Consider the following 20,077-nt stretch of genomic DNA (forward strand, 5'->3'; position numbering starts at 1 on the left):
ACTGTACCTATATATAATAATATATGCCGTTTAGCAGACAATTTTATCCAAAGCGACAGTCATGCATGTATACATTTTTTACATATTGGTCCCAGGAATCAAACCCATTACACTGGCATTGCAAGAGTACTTCTCTACCAACTGAGCCACAGAAGACCACTGTAGCTCACCCACTATGTTAAACACTTGTATCATCTACCAATTTTCTGCTGCTTGGTATTGACATTGTAATGGATGTGCTGCCCCTTTCTTGTCTGGCCTGATCAGAATGGAAATCAGAGTTTGTTACCGTACTCTTGTTCTGTTATACAGTATGTAGAATATGCTCTGATCAGCTCTAGTCAGGTCTGCCCTGTTTGGTGGTATTTTGATACTGCTCTGCTCTGTTCAGTTATAACCAATGTCAGGGAATTTGGTTTTGTACTGCTGTTGATATGATATGCCTTCGAAATCAATTATTGTCTCTATTTGGTTATACAATAACACTGCCTGTCAGCTCTCTATTTTGGAAACGTATTCTCGGTCCTGATCACTGTACACTGTGAACACTGTGTGCAGTCAAACGGGGGCAGTTCCACCCACCTGAGCGGCCTGTACTGTTCTCTTCATCCAGCAGAAAGCTCTTGGTCTGGGCTGACTAATCCACACTCAACAAGCTGGAGACTCCAGAGGGATCCTGCCCACACAGTGCTGTACTGTGCTCCCTCTCTCAAAGGCCAGAGTGGGCCTAGAGAAGGAGGGGAAGGAAAAGGTAGAAGAGGGGCATGAGAGGGGCAAAAGAGAGAGAAGCATACTGTATACAAAATATTCACTTATACTATATTCATGAGACAATAGATACATTTGTGATCTTGAATCTACTGTATAAGGCTACAACTATGATTCGATATTATACAAGATATGTTTATGTACAATTCTGATGAGAAGCTCTCTTTGAGCAGTAACTGGTTAATGTTGAGTACTCGATACAGTACAGTAACATCATTTCACAAAAGTCTGGTCCACAAGCTGGAGGGAGTCATCTGCCAGTAACTATACATTAAGGATGTTTACTCATAATAACCACAGTATAACCTCAGATCTGCAAATACTGTAGATAGTGCTTAGATGATTTGGCTTATGGCTGGTGTCAAAGTCGTGAATATTCTGCTGACTCTATTTGTTAGAGCTTTCCGAGTCATTCCACAACAATGGGAGGAAGTTCACGGCATTTTCTCCTATACTTGCAATTTATTTGGCTAATTTTGGGAATGCCATCCCCTTTGGAATTTCCAGGAAAGCTCCAGGTTTATTGGTTTGTGTGTGTCTATGTGTGTGTGTGTCTGTGTGTGCATGTATGTTGTTCTAAAAGACCCTCTTTGACATGCTTGTGTGTGTGTTTTGAAAAGTTGTTCACTGCCGGGATGTAGGAAGGAAAGGATTTTTATCTGGGCTGTGAGTGCACTTCTGTATCCGCAGCTATCCTCACTCACTCAGCAAAGAGCCGCCAAAGCAGAGTAAAGGTCAGGGGTCAGGAGGACAGGGGGAGCATAGACGTGAGCTAAGGGGAAAGGCTAAGACAGATATACAATGGGATATGTCAGCGATGCACTCAGATGTTATCCTTTTGGATTTAAAATGGGGTTACTGCTCTGACTCAATACATAACCCATTGTGCTTCATGTATTGTAAATGTGCCAAAGGTACGTGCTAACCCACTTGTAGATGTTGACCTGCGTGTCTTGTGTGTGAGGTTAGAGTCAGGTTTTGATGTGTCAGGAGTTATGGTATTGAGCCAATGGTAAGGAGTTAAAATGTGCCTACTTAACCCATAAAACCCCCTTTCCACCGATGTCTACATTTCTTACTCTGAAACACTGAACCTTCGCAGGAAATCACAATTACAATATGCTGCAGAGTATAGGCCTACTGTAATTATTGTTTGTAAGTTGCTGTATATGGATCATAATACAAAGAACAGTCTAAAGGCAATCCGATCAGAACAGACTCTACTTTCATGCAAAATCTTGTCATTAATTAGCGTAGCAACTCCCAGAGTGTATCTCAATTATTTGATTCCTCGCTTCCTCTCTCTTCCCCTCCTTCTCAAAGAGCATTGGCAGAGTAGATTCAAGGTCCCTCCCCTAGGAGCTGTTCCTCCAATGAGTTTTAAGAAGGAGATTGGGAGAGAGGACGCAAAGAATCAAGGAAAGAAGAATTGGAAAAGAGCCTGGCTTGTTGAACCATATAAAACCACTAGAGGGCAATGATGAATAATAAAGGCACAGAGTTTTGTCCTACCAACAACCAACAACATACTGCTAGAGGAGGCGTTTGGGGGCGGTTTACAGGAGGTATCAGTCATTTTGCACATGACAAAGGCAACTGTCATTGTGTATTAGAAAACGTTTTAGTGGTGACATTTGGCTTTGACAGGAATAGGATTCCTGGTGATGAAGCATGAAAAGACAGATAGAGTGAAGATAAATCATATATTTTTTTACATTCTATCTCCCAGCTTCTTAATAGCTTCTACCCCCAAGCAATAAGACTGCTGAACAGATAATCAAATGGCTACTCAGACTATTTGTATTGATACCCCCTTTTTTACGCCGCTGCTACTCGCTGTTTATTATGTATGCATAGTCACTTTACCCCTACCTGCATGTACATACAGTATTACCTCAATTACCTTGACTAACCTGTACCCCCGCACATTGACTCGGTACTGGTACCCCCTGTATATAGCCTCGTTATTGTTATTTTATTGTTGCTCTTTTATTTTTTAACTTTAGTTTATTTAGTAAATATTTTATTAACTCTTTTTCATAAAACTGCATTGTTGGTTAAAGGCTTGTAAGTAAGCATTTCACGTTAAGGTCTATACACCTGTTGTATTTGGCGTATGTGACAAATACAATTTTATTTGTGTGTGTGTGCAGTGAGCAAATTATATTGTGGCATTTGTTGGGGGAGGGGGGGGGGGGTCCCTTGTTTCATTCGGGGGATCCTTTTTTTCACAGGACTTCTTATTTGTGCACAAAACATTTTCATGGGCCAAATAGTGAAGACGTATCTTAACGGTAAAAATGTATTACTTTTTAATGTGGCATGAACACAACCAGTCATGATGTTTATATCTTATTGTCAAACAAATCACTTAAAAAGTAGGCTACCTGCGCATGAGGATACCTGCGCACTCCAATAATTCCAGCATCCTAAGAGTGCACTATGCACCAGCCATTTGGGACCCAGTCGATACAATGTTGCAAGTTCACTATGGAAAGCAAAAGACAGACAGAGAGCAAGGCCGACAGGTAGCATGGCTGACTCGACCCACGACTTACAGAGCAGGGAGAGCTGTGACACTCTGATCCCTTAAAGCGCCAATCCCTTTAGCGGGATCGATTTGACAACATCTGGTGAAATTGCAGAGCGCCAAATTCAAACTACAGAAATATCAATATTCACTAAAATATAAGTGTAATACATCAAAATAAAGCTTAACTTCTTGTTAATCCAGCCGCTGTGTCTGATTTCAAAAAGGCTTTACGGCGAAAGCACACCATGCAATTATCTGAAGACAGCGCCCCGCATACAAACACATGCAAAAAAAAATTCGACCAGGTAGGTGCGACACAAAAATCAGAAATAACGATATAATAAATGCCTTACCTTTGAAGATCTTCTTATTTTTGCAATCCTAAATGTCTGACACAATGAATGGTCATTTGTTCGATAAATTCCTTCTTTATATCCCCAAAATGTCCATTTATTTGACACGTTTGATTCATAAATACACTGGTTCCAACTCGCCCAACATGACTACAAAGTATCTAATAAGTTACCTGTAAACTTGGTCCAAACATTTCGAACAATGTTCCTAATCCAACCTCAGGTATCCTAAAATGTAAATAATCAATAAAATTTAAGACGGGATAATCTGTTTCCAATACCGAAGAAAAATAACAAGGAGCATGCTCCTCTTCACGCGCAACAAAAGACTAGGGACCTTCAGATTGACACGTACAAAGAACAGCACTACTTCCTCATTTCTCAAAAGAAAAACATCGACCAATTTCTAAAGACTGTTGACATCTAGTGGAAGCCATAGGAACTGCAACCAGGTTCCTAATAAATAGGGTTTCCTATAGAAACCCTTTTGGAAAATCCTATGACCTCAATCCCCCCCCCCCCCCCCCCCGGATGGTTTGTCCTCGGGGTTTCGCTGCCAAATCAGTAATTTTATCAGTTATTTTAACAGTTTTAGAAACTTTAGAGTGTTTTCTATCCAAATCTACCAATTATATGCATATCCTAGCTTCTGGGCCTGAGTAACAGGCAGTTTACTTTGGGCACGCTTTTCATCCGGAAGTCAAAATACTGCCTCTTAGCCTTAAGACGTTTTAATGCATTATTCGCTCAGAAATGGAGTGAGGGATTTGATTGGTTCTCTTAAATATTTTTTTTTCACAAGGGTTGAGACCTCTTGTTATCTGTATTTGAAAACCGTTGTAATGGAAGAGGGCAGCGCTCAGGTTCTGTGTGTGGCTGTGCATGTAGGCGTTTGAGCGAGAAAGACACAGAGAGCCAACCAGTAAAAGCCCAGCCCCCTTCATTATTGACTCATTGTGCCAACAACATCAAAGAGCCCTTCCAGACTCTGAAGTCAGGAAAACTTTGAGAGTTAGGTGTTAGCCAAACTACCAGACAGGCGGTGTAGAGAGATGAATTCAATTGAAAGGTTTAAATCATGACAGAGTGGTGGGAGTGTTCGTTTAATTTGGAATAAGCTTTTATTTTCATATTTAACACTGTAGCAGTGCAAAAAATTTGAGTCATAAGCACCCCCCCACCAATGTTGGACTTTTGTTGCATTTAGGGGAGCTAATGTCTCATTCCCTGGCCCCCATAATTTGCACATTGTGGCGTGTAAATGTGCTATAGTGCAAAGACAGTAGCATGTCCTTTTATGTAAGGCTATTTATTGCGAAACATAAACATTTAATGTGTTTTTATCCAAAACAACTCTTATTGTGAAATGAGTAAATTACAAACTAACCTCATCCGCAGGATAATTGTGCATGAGTAGAAGTGTCTGATGAATGAGATTTATTAGGCTACAAACAATTATCAACGTGTGACGCTTTTAGATTTTCCCCCTTACATTTATGTTCGAACCCAATCATAAAAGTAACTATTATTTTACAAAAGAAAGTTCAAATCATTGCAAATGTTAAGTCGAGCAACCAGACTTAGTCTAGATGTTCCTTGCTTGAGACAACGCTTACACCTGTGCATTTGCTCGACCTGTAACCAGTTGAGTGCGAACGTGGGGGAAGGCTGACAGTGAATTAACGTGGGAGTGAGGGGCAGATACTCGCTAAGTGACTGAGCTGTTCAATGACATGCAGTCTTATTCTTTCGTTCTATTTTACCTAAAGGGAGGAAACAAGCCCATTAGAAAAACGTTTTTTTTTTAACGCAAACTGCTCCTCCTTCCCAAGTCTTCCCGGTTGTGTTCTGACTCAAACTTCAAGACTGCATGGCAGAGTGGCTGAGGAAAATAGCCTAGTCACTTAACTCCTCGGTCACAAAAGTCTCTTTCACGCAACTATTTTTTATTCATTTGGACGTAAAGTCGTGTCAAACAAAAATGTCTGCTCTAAATTTTGAAGAGAGCGGGAGTCACGCTTGACCACCGACCCTTCAACAAGTTGATTGTCTATCTCAACGATCGATCGACGGTTGAATGTCAAATGGTCCATAATAACTTGCAAAAGACGCACTCACTTTTGGACAGACATATGGATTCGCTCGAAAACCCTGGTCTACAAGTATGTACAGTTGCAATATTTTATCATTTCTATGCCTATGTCGCATGTGTATGGTAATAAATAACTTGCCATTTATGAAGTTATCCAACAAAAATAGATGGAAATACTTAATTTCCAATACCATCTTGGCTTGGCGCCAAATGTAACGAATCAGTAAACCATGACCAAAACGTTTTGAGGAGCCTGCGTTATGTCAGGTAGTATAGCCTACCTTTTGGATAATAAGGACGAATATTCTTGTAAAAAGTTAAACAACTAGGCTACTATTGTTTCAGGTGTGTTACATAGTTATAGCTGTCATTCGTTTGAAGACCATTGAATTGCAGGAGCCTGATTATTTTACCTGGTGAACCAAGCCAACTGGTTTATTAGGCAATACATTTCTTACGTTTATGCATCAGTAAATATTTGTATTTTTTTTGCATGGCCAGTCCAGTACGTTATTAGCCTTGGGGGTTGGATATGAAATCCACACAGTTAAAATGGGGTTTGCTTTGATGTGATTAAGAAAATATTAAGATGGTCTCTTGACCAGATCAGTGGTTAAGATGTCTGAATCATTTTACATTACAGGCCAGAGTATAGAGAGCGATAGTAAATGTGTCGTTTTGTGGGCATTAACTCCACCGTGGCTCGTTGGCCAAAGCCTATGGGGAAATGAATGATAAAAATAAAATCAAAAAAGGTTTTTGGATTAACTCTGAAAATAAGGTCTGTGGTAAACACAGGCTTAGGAGATTTTATACGTTTTGTTCTATGATATAACGTCATCAGCTAACGTCACTTTTTGTGAATTTTGAAGCATTTATGTAATCAAAACAAGAACATAAAGCACATAAAGGCTATATAATTCATAAAGGTCATGTTAACTGACTGATAGGATCTCAGATCTTATTTTCGGCATTTATCCCAATAACCCCATTCTTTCCCCATTAATGTTCCAGGTAGAATCCTTTTTAGTTCCATGTAGAACCTGCTGTACAAATGGTTCTACATGAACCCAAAAGGGGTCTACCTGCAACCAAAAGGGTTTTACCTGCACCCAAAAGGGTTCTTCAGAGGGTTCTCCAATGGGGAGTATATAATAGCCTTGGTTTTGAACTACTGAAAGAGCAGATTGCAATTATGATAAGTACTGGATGTTGTACTATTTCCACTTGCCTATCTGTTTATGAATGTAGTGAATTCAATATTCAGAATGATCAATGACAACTAGGCTGCTCTTATAAAAAGAAATAGCAAATATATGCACGAGAAATGGCATTCAACGTTGTCTAATGTCACTGCATATTGAGTGCCTGCACCAAAATGGGTATTTTAGAGTAAATAGACTAGACATAATAACATTTGAATTGATTTGATTTGGATTTGGTTTCTAAGTAACCAACAGAATAGCTTTCTTTTTATATTCATCATTTACATGTCCTGGGGGAATGTGTTGGAATAAAAGCAGATTTGGTGTTTTGTCAGTTGCTACTAGCAACATAGCACTTCAACCCTGTAGTGCAGTTTCCTGAGGTGTAGCCTATTATGATCACAGACAGTATATAAACTATTGATCATATGAGCCCCGTGCAATAATGTCCATTGTTTTTATTTTCCAATTACTTGAAAACTAACTTTAGTGCCACCAGAATCTTTTCCCATAGTAATACACTCATTGTTTCCTCTATATTCCCGCCAATCTTCCTCCAAAATAAAATATTTAAAGCAATATATATTTTTTATTATTATAATTTTTTGAATTTCTGAGAACATAATTACATTTTCATGCATTTTGGAGTTGAAAAACCTTCTCACAGTCGTTCAACAAAACAAAATCTCCTGGGAAGACACCCCCACCCCCCACTCGAAGACCCCAGCTGCTACGACCCACATAAGATGTCATACCCCATATGTCAACACATCATACCCTTTGTTATCCAGGTTTTAGTGTTACCTGCTGATAATGGTCTTAAAAATAAATAAAAATCTGTTTTCTCCCCTTACTGAAGTCACATGGAAAAGGAGCACGGAGGAAAGGCAGATTCAAAGGATCAGATGGAAGCACTTCTTCAGATACAACAACCAACAGCTTTGTGCGACAGGTAAGGGGAACAAACACCCTGCGTTTAGGTTACCTAAAAGGTATTCATCACCTCAGTGTCTTGGAAGGTCTGTGGATTTTCTGAAAAGCCAGTGATCCCAGTGGTTGGCTGTGAGAATCTGATTTAGGAAGTGCGGGTGGGGATGTGAAAGTACTCCTAAGACAGTACCCTTTGAATGCGTTAGACAGGGGCATTAGGTCACTATAATGGTATGAATGTGATGATATCGCCAGGCGTTCTGTATGCGCTAGAATATCTGGCCATCGGACACTTACGACATCACGTCTGCACTGGATGTTTACCGCATATAATTAGAACGTTCTACTTCTATGGTTGACAGTACATAGCCAGTAAAGTTCATACTGGCGTAAGAGTGAAAACTGCCAAGTCATTGATATAAATCATTGCATGTTGCAACGAAAGCCCCTTTGGTAAACAGTGCTTGGGTACAGTATGTTAACGATCTCTGTGAACTGCCGGCACCGGTGGCCCTGTAGCTTTGCACTCAGTGCTTGAGTGTGGCTGGCTGAGGCCTGTTATAAAGCAGACCCTCTGAGGTACACAGTGAGTACGTGAAGCACTCGCGGTATCAGGTTTTTGTTGGAGCAGCGGACCTGCGGGGACCGACAGGGAGAGGACGGGTTAAGGATGGGCTCCTCGGCAGAACTGTTTCTTCCTTTTTTGGAGGAGACACAGATCGCCTCCTCTTTAGCAGAGCAGGGGTGACACCAGAGTGGGATCAGAACAATATGGCACGTTGTGGAATTGCCGTCTGCTTTCTCTCAGGCACAGAGAAGGTGTTTGAGTTGAGGCTAAGGGAAGTTCACATTTGCTTTTACCTTGTGTTTATATGATCAGTGAAGAGTTGCTGTGTGGATTAGGGTGGTGGTGATGGTCTTCTCAGCAGTGATATGTCATGGCTCCCCCCCCTCAACCCCCCCCCTCCCTCCTGGGTATGCCAACGGGCTCATTAGGCCGACCACCTCTGACTGACTGTCGTCATCCTCTGCAACGCTCTCAGCCTTCGTGACCAAACTCAATTAGACTGAGCGCGACTACAGTAACTTACATCTGAGACACGACACTGCGGGAGATGCCGAGACATGAGCGGGAAGATAGGACAGGGAAAGGAGCGTCAAGTAGAGGGAGAGAGAGAAAGGGAAAGAAAAAAGGAGTGAGGGGAACTTATGAGGGTCAGACAAGCAACTACTGTACGTCTGAGACACAACCCTGCTGAGAGAGATACCTAGACATGATGTAGGATGTGAGAGAGAAAGTAGAGAGAGAAAGAAAAAGCGAGAGGGGAAAGGTTGTTCCCGGGGTCAGACTGGCAAAGCTAAGAGCAGACATAGTATCCCCTTTTAGATGTTTGCTGGAAGAGGACTGCAGGAATAGCAGCCCTTTCAGGAACTCTGCTAGGAACTTAAGTAACTACACTGTTTTTCAATTGTTTTATCATAACAGCGGTTAAGCTGACCTTCTTTCCCTCCCCCCTCTCCCTCTCCATCTTGTTGGACATGATTATTTTCACTTCTCACACAAGTATGAGGCTGCGGTGTCTAAAACTTTAAACCAACACATAGTGGGAACTGGGTTTCAAAACATGTTTCGCTGCCTATTCGTCAAGCTGTCAAGCTCTTTTTAAATTTCTCCGGCGTGTTTTTCTTGTCTCATCGCAATCTTCCCTCTTTGTTATCAGAGCTCTCACCATGCTCAGACTCAAATGTACACATCATCAAAAGAGATATATTTTAAAAACTATAATAATAGTTCAGGTACATTTTGTGATGATTTTATGTTACTTTCCTTGAAATGATCTACAAAACATTTTCATCAAGCTTCTAATTGTGAGTCTCGCCTATTCCTTCCAAATGCTCAGATCGCACGTTGTTTGAGTGCCTTCCACTCTTCTCCCATCTCCCCAACACCACACCTGTTGGCATGGTGACTCAATCCCAGTATTCATGTGGGCGAGTGTTCAGAGTGTTCAGAGGCTCATCGGGGTCACTGTACGCTCCATCCATTACACCTCTCATCTCTCAGTGCTCCAGTCAAACTGCTATGTCAAGAACACTCTTACTTTGCTCCTTCTTACACAGAGAGAGGGCAGACAGAGACCGGGGACGAGGGAAGAGAAATAGAGACAGAGAAATAAAGAGAGAGAGAGAGAGAAAGAGGAAAAGAAAGAAAGACATAGAGAAGTGCCCCGTGACTCTTACTGCCCATGGGGGTTTTATGGTAGGATGGAGGAGGTTAAGAGCAGTGGTGGTCCGGACCACTCAGTCAGCAACCAGTGGGAGTAGTGGTGGTGCGGTCACCCTCTGCTTTAAGTCCAACTCTGCAAGAAGATGGAGTAGTCTCTAAAGGACTACAACTGCGTCATGGACTCCATAAATAATGTTGAACCGAGCTGAATGTCATTGAGGGGATGGTAACTGATACTGTATAATTGCAGGGATAAAAGCTTGAAGGGCACTGCTGTCTAATTTGTTTAAGATTTTAGGCCCTCTGTCCAAAATGGAATCGTTCTCAGGGTGCATCCCAAATGGCACCCTATTCCCTATGTAGTGCACTACTCTTTACCAGAGCCCATCAAAAGTAGTGCACTATATAAGAATTTGGGTGCCATTTGGGATGCATACTCAGTGCTGCCAAACCCTTTGTAGGATTTATCAGATTACCATACATCTCCTGAGGCCTTATCTAAGTGCTCTGGACATTTATTAATAGTATAACAGGAAAATAGAATGAAATGCATCCCAAACAGCCATAAATGTACACGTTTTTAATGCCCAACATCCACTGCTGGAGTTTTAGTTATGTGATTTCTGCGGTAGGTCTTTGCATTGACCGATGAGGCATTTTACACCAGCCTGGCTATACAGCATCTGCCATTTCTCAAACTCTGGTTTACATAAGAATTATGTAATATCTCCTGCTGCTGCTTCCCACTCTCTGCTGTGTTTATGTGAAAGGTCTCACTTGGCTTCCCACTCTCTCTCCCTCTCACTCTCTCGCCCACCTCCTCTCTCTCTCTCCCTCTCACTCTCTCTCCCTGTTTCTCACTCACTCACTCACTTTCTCTCTCTCACACACTCACTTTCTCTCACTCACATTCTCTCACTCACACACTCACGTTCTCTCACTCACACACTCACTTTCTCTCACTCACACACTCACTTTCTCTCACTCACACACTCACTTTCTCTCTCTCACATTCTCTCACTCACACACTCACTTTCTCTCATTCACACACTCACTTTCTCTCTCTCATTCACACACTCACTTTCTCTCTCTCACTCACACACTCACATTCTCTCACTCACACACTCACATTCTCTCACTCACTCACACACTCACTTTCCCTCACTCACACACTCACTTTCTCTCATTCACACACTCACTTTCTCTCACTCACACACTCTCTCTCTCTCTCATAATGCCATTTGGGACACTGACACTCTCTCCATAGGGATGGAGGTAGTGGTGGTGGGGTGTTTGAAAGAACGGGTGTGGTTGGGTCTGCAGGGGCAGGAAACCCCTTTTTCATTCTCTTGATTAGAGACTTTTTTTTATTTTCATCCGCAAATGATGTTTTCTCCCGTTAATGGAGGGAAGGGGTTACGTAAGCAAGTTATTGGCTGTGCCACCTATCAAATCTGGCAACCCCAGGGGGGTTTATGTAACTGATACCAAGGACACAGACAGGATATGGAGTAACCCAATTGCCTTTGTTCAGGCCACTGACAACCTTATAGACCGGAGTCCTGCAGACATTTTTAAGGACACCACAATATGTGGAAAGGATGTGCCTCTGTTCAATGTCTCCAACAGTACATGTTTTCTGTCATCTATGAGCCATAGGCTGGCAACTGAATCAAGCATTATGCTTGTTGTTGGCTACATATGCAATGCTCATAATTTGTAAGAATAATAGAATAACCATTCATGTTAAATGGACTTGAATACTAGACGAATGGTTTGGACCTATGGGGTGGCTACTGTAAGGCAGTTAGTTTATGGTGGCGCATCACTTGTCTCCTCTGTTTGAGCTAGTGGCACAGAATAGCAAGACTGCCATCTGGTGGTAAGAAATGAAGAGGCATTTACCCATCATGAATATGAGCTGCTGCATTGTCAGTCGATGTTGGCATGCATGTCCTTGGAGTTGAAGATATGTGAATAGGTACTAACCTATAGGACTCAAAATGAAAAGAGTAAAGGTTTTGCTTCTGTTGTAGTATTATAATAGATTGTTTTTATGTTAATAGAATGCTCATTCAAGCCCACGAACTGCATAGAATCACATTATGTCCCAAACAGTTGTTCATCCTTTTAGGGTAATATATCCAGGAGTGACCTTGTCTTGTTTACCTGAGGGGAAAATGTAAGATGGATGCCTGTATAATCTCCTCCATTCCCCTGTCCTGTCAGTAGGGTAGGCATTAGAGAGCAGTGCCCTCTGTTACTGAGCAGGGCAGTCTTTGTCTTCAGGCACCCACTCTCTTAGGATGGCTCCCAAATGGCACCCTATTCCCTATATAGTGCACTATTTTGGACCAGAGCCCTATTGGTCCCATCTCAAAAGTAGTGCACTGAATAGGGTGCCATTTGGGACGCACACTCAGTGATTAAATGAGAACGTCTGCAGGACAGACAGTGGGGCTGAGACCTGCCAAGTCGCTTTGTACTTTCCTCAGGAGAATAGACAATGATATCATTGTATCTGAATCCTCTGTGTTGTTTTTGTTTTTTGTCACTGTGAATCGTTACTTTACATTTCTGATAAATAGTGGTGTGTTGGTATTATCATTAAACCTTGGAAGTTTTGATACATTACAGGAGACCTAAAGTAGCGTAGTATAGTCTAGTCTAGAGGTCGGCAGATTAACCGGCATGGCCGATTTAATTATGTCCGATTTCAAGTTTTCATAACAATCGGTAATCTGCCTTTTTGGATGCCGATTATGGACGATTACATTGCAATCCACGAGGAAACTGACCACCTGTTACGCCAGTGCAGCATCAAAAGGACCTTGTGGCTGCAAGGAGCCAAGGTAAGTTACTAGCTAGCATTTAACTTAAACTTATATAAAAAAACAATCAATCTTCACATAATCACTAGTTAACTACACGTGGTTGATGATATTACTTGGTTAACTAGCGTGTCCTGCGTTGCATATAATCAAAGCGGTGCCTGTTAATTTACCATCGAATCACAGCCTACTTCAACTTCGCCAAACGGGTGATGATTTAACAAAAGCACATTCGCGGAAAAAGCACTATCGTTGCACAAATGTACCTAACCATAAACATCAATGCCTTTCTTAAAATCAATACACCGAAGTATATTTTTTTAAACCTGCATATTTAGTTAAAATAAATGCATGTTTGCAGGCAATATTAACTAGGGAAATTGTGTCACTTCTCTTACATTCAGTGCAAGCAGAGTCAGGGTATATGCAGCAGTTTAGGCCACGTAGCAAACTGTGTGAAGACCATTTCTTCCTAACTAAGACCATAATTAATTTGCCAGAATTTTACATAATTATGACATAACATTGAAGGTTGTGCAATGTAACAACAATATTTAGACTTAGTTTTGCCACCCGTTCGATAAAATATTTCGAAATGATAGTTTCCGGGTTTGACCATATTAATGACCAAAGGCGTGTATTTCTGTGTGTTTATTATATTATAATTAAGTCTATGATTTGATATTTGATAGAGCAGTCTGACTGAGTGGTGGTAGGCAGCAGCAGGCTCGTAAGCATTCATTCAAACAGCACTTTACTGCGTTTGCCAGCAGCTCTTTGCAATGCTTGAAGCACAGCGCTGTTTACTAAAGTACCTATAAGAACATCCAATAGTCAAAGGTATATGAAATACAAATGGTGTAGAGAGAAATAGTCGACGCATCATAATTCCTATAATAACTACAACCTAAAACTTCTTAACTGGGAATATTGAAGACTCATGTTAAAAGGAACCACCAGCTTTCATATGTTCTCATGTTCTGAGCAAGGAACTTAAACATTTAGCTTTTTTACATGGCATATATTGAACTTTTACTTTCTTCTCCAACACTGTGGTTTTGCATTAATTAAACCAAATTGAACATGTTTCATTATTTATTTGAGACGAAATTGATTTTATTTATGTATTATATTAAGTTAAAATAAAAAAGTGTTTGTTGTTCATTCAATATTGTTGTAATTGGCATTATTACAATATATATATAAAAATCGGACGATTAATCGGTATCAGCTTTTTTTGGTCCTCCAATAATCGGTATCGGTATTGGTGTTGAAAAATCATAATCAGTCGACCTCTAGTCTAGTCTAGTATACACTCTTAAAAATGTTGGGTTAAAAACAACCAAGTGCTGGGTAAATAGTGGACAAAACACACGTTGTGATTTATTATATTTAAAAAAAAAAATTCTCCCAGCATCAATAACCCAACTTAAAGAACTCAATGAGTTGTTTGTGACCCAACTGCCAAATTGGGATGTTTTTAACACAGAATCTTTTGGAGTTGTATATACTGAACAAAAATATAAACACAACATGTAAAGTGTTAGTCCCATGTTTCATGAGCTGAAATAAAAGATCCCAGAAATGGTTCCATTTGTGCAAAAACTTTTTTCTCTCAAATTTTGTATACAAATTTGTTCACATCCCTGTTAGTGAGCATTTCTCTTTTGCCAAGATAATCCATCCATCTGACAGGTGTGTCATATCAAGAAGCTGATTAAAGAGCATAATCAATTCACAGGTGCACCTTGTGCTAGGGATAATAAAAGGCCACTCAAAAATGTTGTCACACAACACAATGCCACAGCTGTCTCAAGTTTTGAGGGAGCGTGCAATTGGCATGCTGACTGCACGAATGTCCACCAGAGCCGTTGCCAGAGAAGTGAATGTTTATTTCACTACCGTAAGCCGCCTCCAATGTTGTTTTAGAGAATTTGGCAGTACGTCCAACCGCCCTCACAACCACTGACCACGTGTAACCACACCAGCCCAGAACGTCCACATCTGGCTTCTTCACCTGCGGAATCGTCTGAGACCAGCCACCCGGACAGCTGATGAAACCGAGTAGTATTTTTGTCTGTAATAAAGCCCGTTTGTGGGGGAAAAGACCAGTGGGTTGCCCTGGCTCACAAGTGGGTGGGCCTATGTTTAGATTAGGGATTAATTTATTTATTTCAATTGACTGATTTCCTTATATGAACTGTAACTCAGTAAAATCGTTGAATTTTGCGTTTATATTTTTGTTCAGTATAGTAAAGTATATTATAGTACTTATTAGGTCCATATCCCTGAAGGATCTCTGTACCCTCACAGCACTACTCATTTACATGTGTTCTCATTCAGATAGTACAGATTTGGTTGTAGAGCTGCGTATCATGAGCGGCGTATCACGGCCCAAAGCTATTTGTCAAGGTAGCTGCGTAAGGAACGAGTGAGTGATGATCACTTCTCTGATACAATGGGATGGTAGTCCCCCCTCCCATTGCCTCTGTGAAAGGTCTCTGCCTGTAATGATGCTCCTCCATCAAAACAGTGACGCCTGTCACACCTACCCCAGAATGAGGCATTGATGTGACACTCCAATTTATCAAAGCAGAGAGGAAAGAATGTGCCATATTTTTTTTATTTCTAACTAGTGGGCTCTAAAACAGTTCCCGCTTGCCCAGATAGGAGATTAATATATATTGATTCATTACAGTACATATGAAAGCATCACTGGAGGCTATCTGTAGATACTGTAATATAAGAGACTGTTCCCTTCCAAAATGATGGGCCTATAGACTCTGGTCAAAAATAGTCCACTATATAGGGTAACAGTTGGGACGCACACTCTGCTTTGGTCAAACTGGCCTTGCCTGGCCTCGAGAGTACGGGGTTTGCCCTCTTGTCCGAGCTCAGCTCTCTAGCCTACTATCTGACAGTAGATGTCACGTTACGATTGTCCTTGTGACAAATAGCTCTCTGGAACCTGTGGCGCGTACTAGATGAAGCAGAGAGAGGAGAGCAGCATGAACAAGGAGAGGGGAGCGACACAGAGAGATTAGGGCTGCGTCTCTACTGGCACCCCTTTTCCGTATATAGGGCTTCTGTCAAAAGTACTGCACTTCCATAGGGAATAGGGTGCCGTTCGGGACGCAACATATATCAGCAGCAGCAGCGGAGGACAGGAGAGAGAGACAGCGTCAGCGGCTGCCCTTGCCCCGTGGAGCGGTGGTGAGGACACTGCCGTCTGTTTTAGTCACAGCACAGCAGATGCCAGAGTATCAATGTCATCTCTGCATACAATTAATACATTATTAAAGGGATACATCGGGATTTTATCAACGAGGCCCTTTATCTACTTCTCCAGAGTCAGATGAACTCGCAGACACCATTTTTATGTCTCTGTGTCCAGTATGAAGGAAGTTCGAGGTACTTTCGCGAGCCAAGGCTAACTTGCATTAAAGGCAATGACTGGATGTCTATTGGTATCTGCTAGCATGCTAGCAGATACCCATAGACTTCCAGTCACTGTGCAAACGCTAGTTAGCAACTTCCTTTAAACTGCACACAGAAAATGGTATCCACGAGTAGATAAAGGGCTTCAATGCCAAAATCCTGAAGTATCCCTTTTAAGCCTGTATTAGCGGGATCAAACGGAGAGCCACATTGTGCTATAAGGACGACAGCCATTGAAATGACTCAAACTTTCCCCGGCAGAGGGAAAAAACACGGAGGTTGCTGTAGAGTGTTGGAAGAAATGCTGCTGCTTTCCCAAAGCAGCTTATGATGTAAACAGCACAGCACTCCCCGGGAGAGGGAAAGTACTCATAAATACCAGCCTTTGAGACACCGAAAAGGAGAGAATTCCAATCAGTAAGAGTGAGATAGAGAGAGAGTAAGAAAGAGACAGAGAGTGCGAACAAAAAGGAGAGCGGGAGAGACAGACAGAGAAAGTGAGAAATAATGAAATAAAGTTGGTTTGTCGGGAGGGAGAAAGGGAGAGAGCGTGAGGGTAAAGCTAATGTTCTAAGCCAGTAGTGCCGGTGGCCAATTGAAATTCAGACTGTGTATCATCCATCCCTGTGTACTCAGACAACAGCACCTGCTCTTCAATGCAGCGAGGAGACAATGGTAGAGATAGGACAGCCAGGCTCTCTCACTCCTCTATCCTTCTGTTATACCCCTCTCCTCTCAACCCTTCACCGACTACGACAGGACACTACGAGAGGAGGTGACTGAGAGACATTACACACCCTTGCAAGGAGAGAGAGCGGTGGGAAGGGATGGTAGGTTGAGCGAAGGGGCGGAGAGATGGAAGGCTTGATTGCAGCAGAGACACAGCAGTGAGTACATTAAGCTCTGGACTCAATCATCTGTTAGGCTGAGTGCACTGGGCAGGGCAAGGGAAAGAGCAGGAGACAAGGGGCGGGGTGAGGAGGAGAAGAGGAGAGGAGAGGGGGAAAGAGAAGCGATGAAGCCAGTGGTTCCACTCAGCGCTCAGGCATGACTGAGCCAGGGACCACAGGGAAAGAGAGAGAGAGAGAGTCCTGCTACTGCTGCTGCTCTCTGCACCAGACACAGACACAACCAGACACAGCCACTGTTCTCACCAGCTAGCCCAGCAGCCAGATCTCTGTCTGAGCCTCTGCCCTACCTCGCCTGACCACCGCCCTACAGTTCTCTCTTTGCCAGCAACACACTTTCTACAGAAGACTTAGAAAGAAAAGGAAGATTAGAGAGAAAGAGTCCTGTTGATTCTTTCCTGTCCGTCCATCTGACTTAACCCAAGGTGGAGGCAGAGAGAGAAAGAAGAGGCGTGGCGTAAGCGGCGAGGGCAACACCCCCCCCCCCCCTACTGGAAGGACAGTGGTCAATAAAGGACGCTGGTAGCTCCGCCTCCACTTCTGAGTCAGGAGCCCTCTGCACCGTGTGCCCCCCAGGAGCCTCTACAGGACAAGACGGTACACACACACACATGAGGAGCTGAACCAGAACCAAGGGAGCCAGCCAGACAGCCAGTCAGCCAGACAGCCGGTCAACCAGGCAGACAGCCACCGTACAGAGCTGAACAGCAGCAGTACTGCAGAGGATTTGGTTGAAAGCTAAATAGAGGAGCAGCCCCGCGGTGCTGAAGAGGATAAGGATTTGGGTTGGGGTAACAGGCAGTGCTGTAACAGACCTGCGCCTCACTCAGAGGCACTCTACTCTCTTGGCCTCTGCTGCGCTGTGGGACATGGGGGCGGGCTGGAGGGCTGAGGCGACACTGGAGTCAAATTCGCTGTGGAAACTGCCCTGCCGAGAGTTAGATTAGATAGTGCTTGGGTCTGACTGTGAGGATCTGATTGCACGTGTGGAGGGGGAGGAGGGGGGGGGGGGGTCGGCGTGGATACGGCAGTCTCCTCCGCTCTCTCCTTCTACTCCGTCTCCTGCCTTCGTTCCCTCTCTCCCTTCCATCCTCCTCTGCCCCTCCTCTCCTGCTCCCCCCTGCGGGCCGCGTGTTTAGCCATGGACCGAGGCTGAGTGGATGCTGCTGCCTGACAGGGTGTCTGTGAGGCGGCTGCCGTCTGTTCCTGAACCCCCCTGATCCCCCTTCATGCCGTGCTGTGGGCTGGGCCATCGCCGGAGAGCACAGCTTCCATACGTGAGTCTGTTGCCTAATTCTATCAATTTACGACCGAGAAGAGATTTTAATAGAGGGAGCAGGGAGAGGGAGAAAGTGTAATTGCTTTTTCCACTGAGAGGGCAAACAGAGGCGTAAGGTATTAGTCTTAGTAATGTTGTACTGTGCTCAACACCGCATACACTAAGAAAGCGTTTCTGTTGATGATTCCTTCTAGGAATACCTGTAGCTCGTTCAAAGTCGTGTGTGTGTGTGTGTTAAATCAAATCAAAGTTGATTGGTTGCGTACACAGTTTAACAGATGTTATAACGGGTGTAGCGAAATGCTTATGTTACTAGCTCCTAACAACGCAGCAAAATGTCCAACAAGAACACAAATCATATATCCCCCCCAAAAATCTTATCAAGACATTTTGTAAACGTCAGAAGGAATCCAATTAACCCAAATAGCACTGTAACAGTAATCCAACTGCAATCTATACATATTTACACCAGAAGAATTGACACAAGATATACTCAGAACGATAGGTACAGCAGTAGATATTAGTGGGCTATATCATGAATCCAGTATATATATAAATATGTGGTGTGAATAAACAGTGTAACTAAAATAGGTATAGTAGTAGAAATAATAAAATGAGCTATGTCGAGAATACGGTATTTAAATACACAGTACATTTGCAAGAATTTAGCTTCCGGACTAGAGTCTGGAATATAAATTATAAAAAAAGGTAGTACAAAATATGTTTTATTGTCACATACACCGGATAGGTGCAGTGAAATGTTTTTTTTGTTTCTACCATAGTAGTACGGCGTAGCTAGAGCAAATGAGGGTTAAGTGCCTAGCTCAAGGGCACATTGACAGATTTTTCACCGTGTCAGTTCCGGTATTTGAACCAGGGACCTTTCGGTTACTGGCCCAACACTAACTGCTAAATATGTGTGTGTGTGTGTGTGTGTGTGTGTGTGTGTGTATGTGTGTGTGTGTGTGTGTGTGCATGCGTACATTCCTGTATGCATGCAGGCACGTGCAAATGTTTGAGTGTGCATATATAATAAATTAAAATAGTATGTTTCATTGTCACATACACCAGACAGTATGTACATGTATGCCTGAGAGAGTGAACACAGCAACAAGCGCACACACACACACACACACACACACACACACACACACACACACACACACACACACACACACACACACACACACACACACACACACACACACACACACACACACACACACACACACACACACACACACTCTCTCTCTCTCTCTGTTTATCTGCAAGCTTGATTGTTTCTCTGTTTTGTCTGTTCCGGCTGCACCCTTGCAGATTTATCTGCACCCTCACTGAGACTGCAGGGTCTTGCTGCGAGAAATCTTAGCACTCGACTCTTAGCACTCGACTCTTGGCGCTCGACTCTTAGCGCTCGACTCTTAGCGCTCGACTCTTAGCACTCGACTCTTAGCACTCGACTCTTAGCACTCGACTCTTAGCACTCGACTCTTAGCGCTCGACTCTTAGCGCT

At 42.7% G+C, this 20,077-nt stretch overlaps 1 protein-coding gene across 6 annotated transcripts in view; it reads left to right on the top strand.

Annotated features, from left to right (window-relative positions):
* The first annotated feature begins 5,304 nt into the window (after nt 1-5,304).
* Nucleotides 5,305-20,077, top strand: part of LOC129859397 (voltage-dependent L-type calcium channel subunit beta-2-like) — a 100,259-nt gene continuing 85,486 nt past the window's right edge. For 2 of the 6 annotated variants that reach the window (XM_055929136.1, XM_055929141.1), the window contains exons 1-2: nt 5,306-5,816; nt 7,811-7,903. In XM_055929136.1, coding sequence (XP_055785111.1) covers nt 5,739-5,816; nt 7,811-7,903 — 171 coding nt within the window. In that variant the 5' untranslated portion in view covers nt 5,306-5,738. Of the gene's footprint in view, nt 5,817-7,810; nt 7,904-16,486; nt 18,563-20,077 lie in introns of those variants that run through there. The other 4 variants (XM_055929137.1, XM_055929140.1, XM_055929144.1 and 1 more) reach the window with 4 other exon arrangements.

The sequence above is a fragment of the Salvelinus fontinalis genome, chromosome 7 (assembly GCF_029448725.1).
Source record: "Salvelinus fontinalis isolate EN_2023a chromosome 7, ASM2944872v1, whole genome shotgun sequence".
Classification (NCBI taxonomy): Eukaryota; Metazoa; Chordata; class Actinopteri; order Salmoniformes; family Salmonidae; genus Salvelinus; species Salvelinus fontinalis.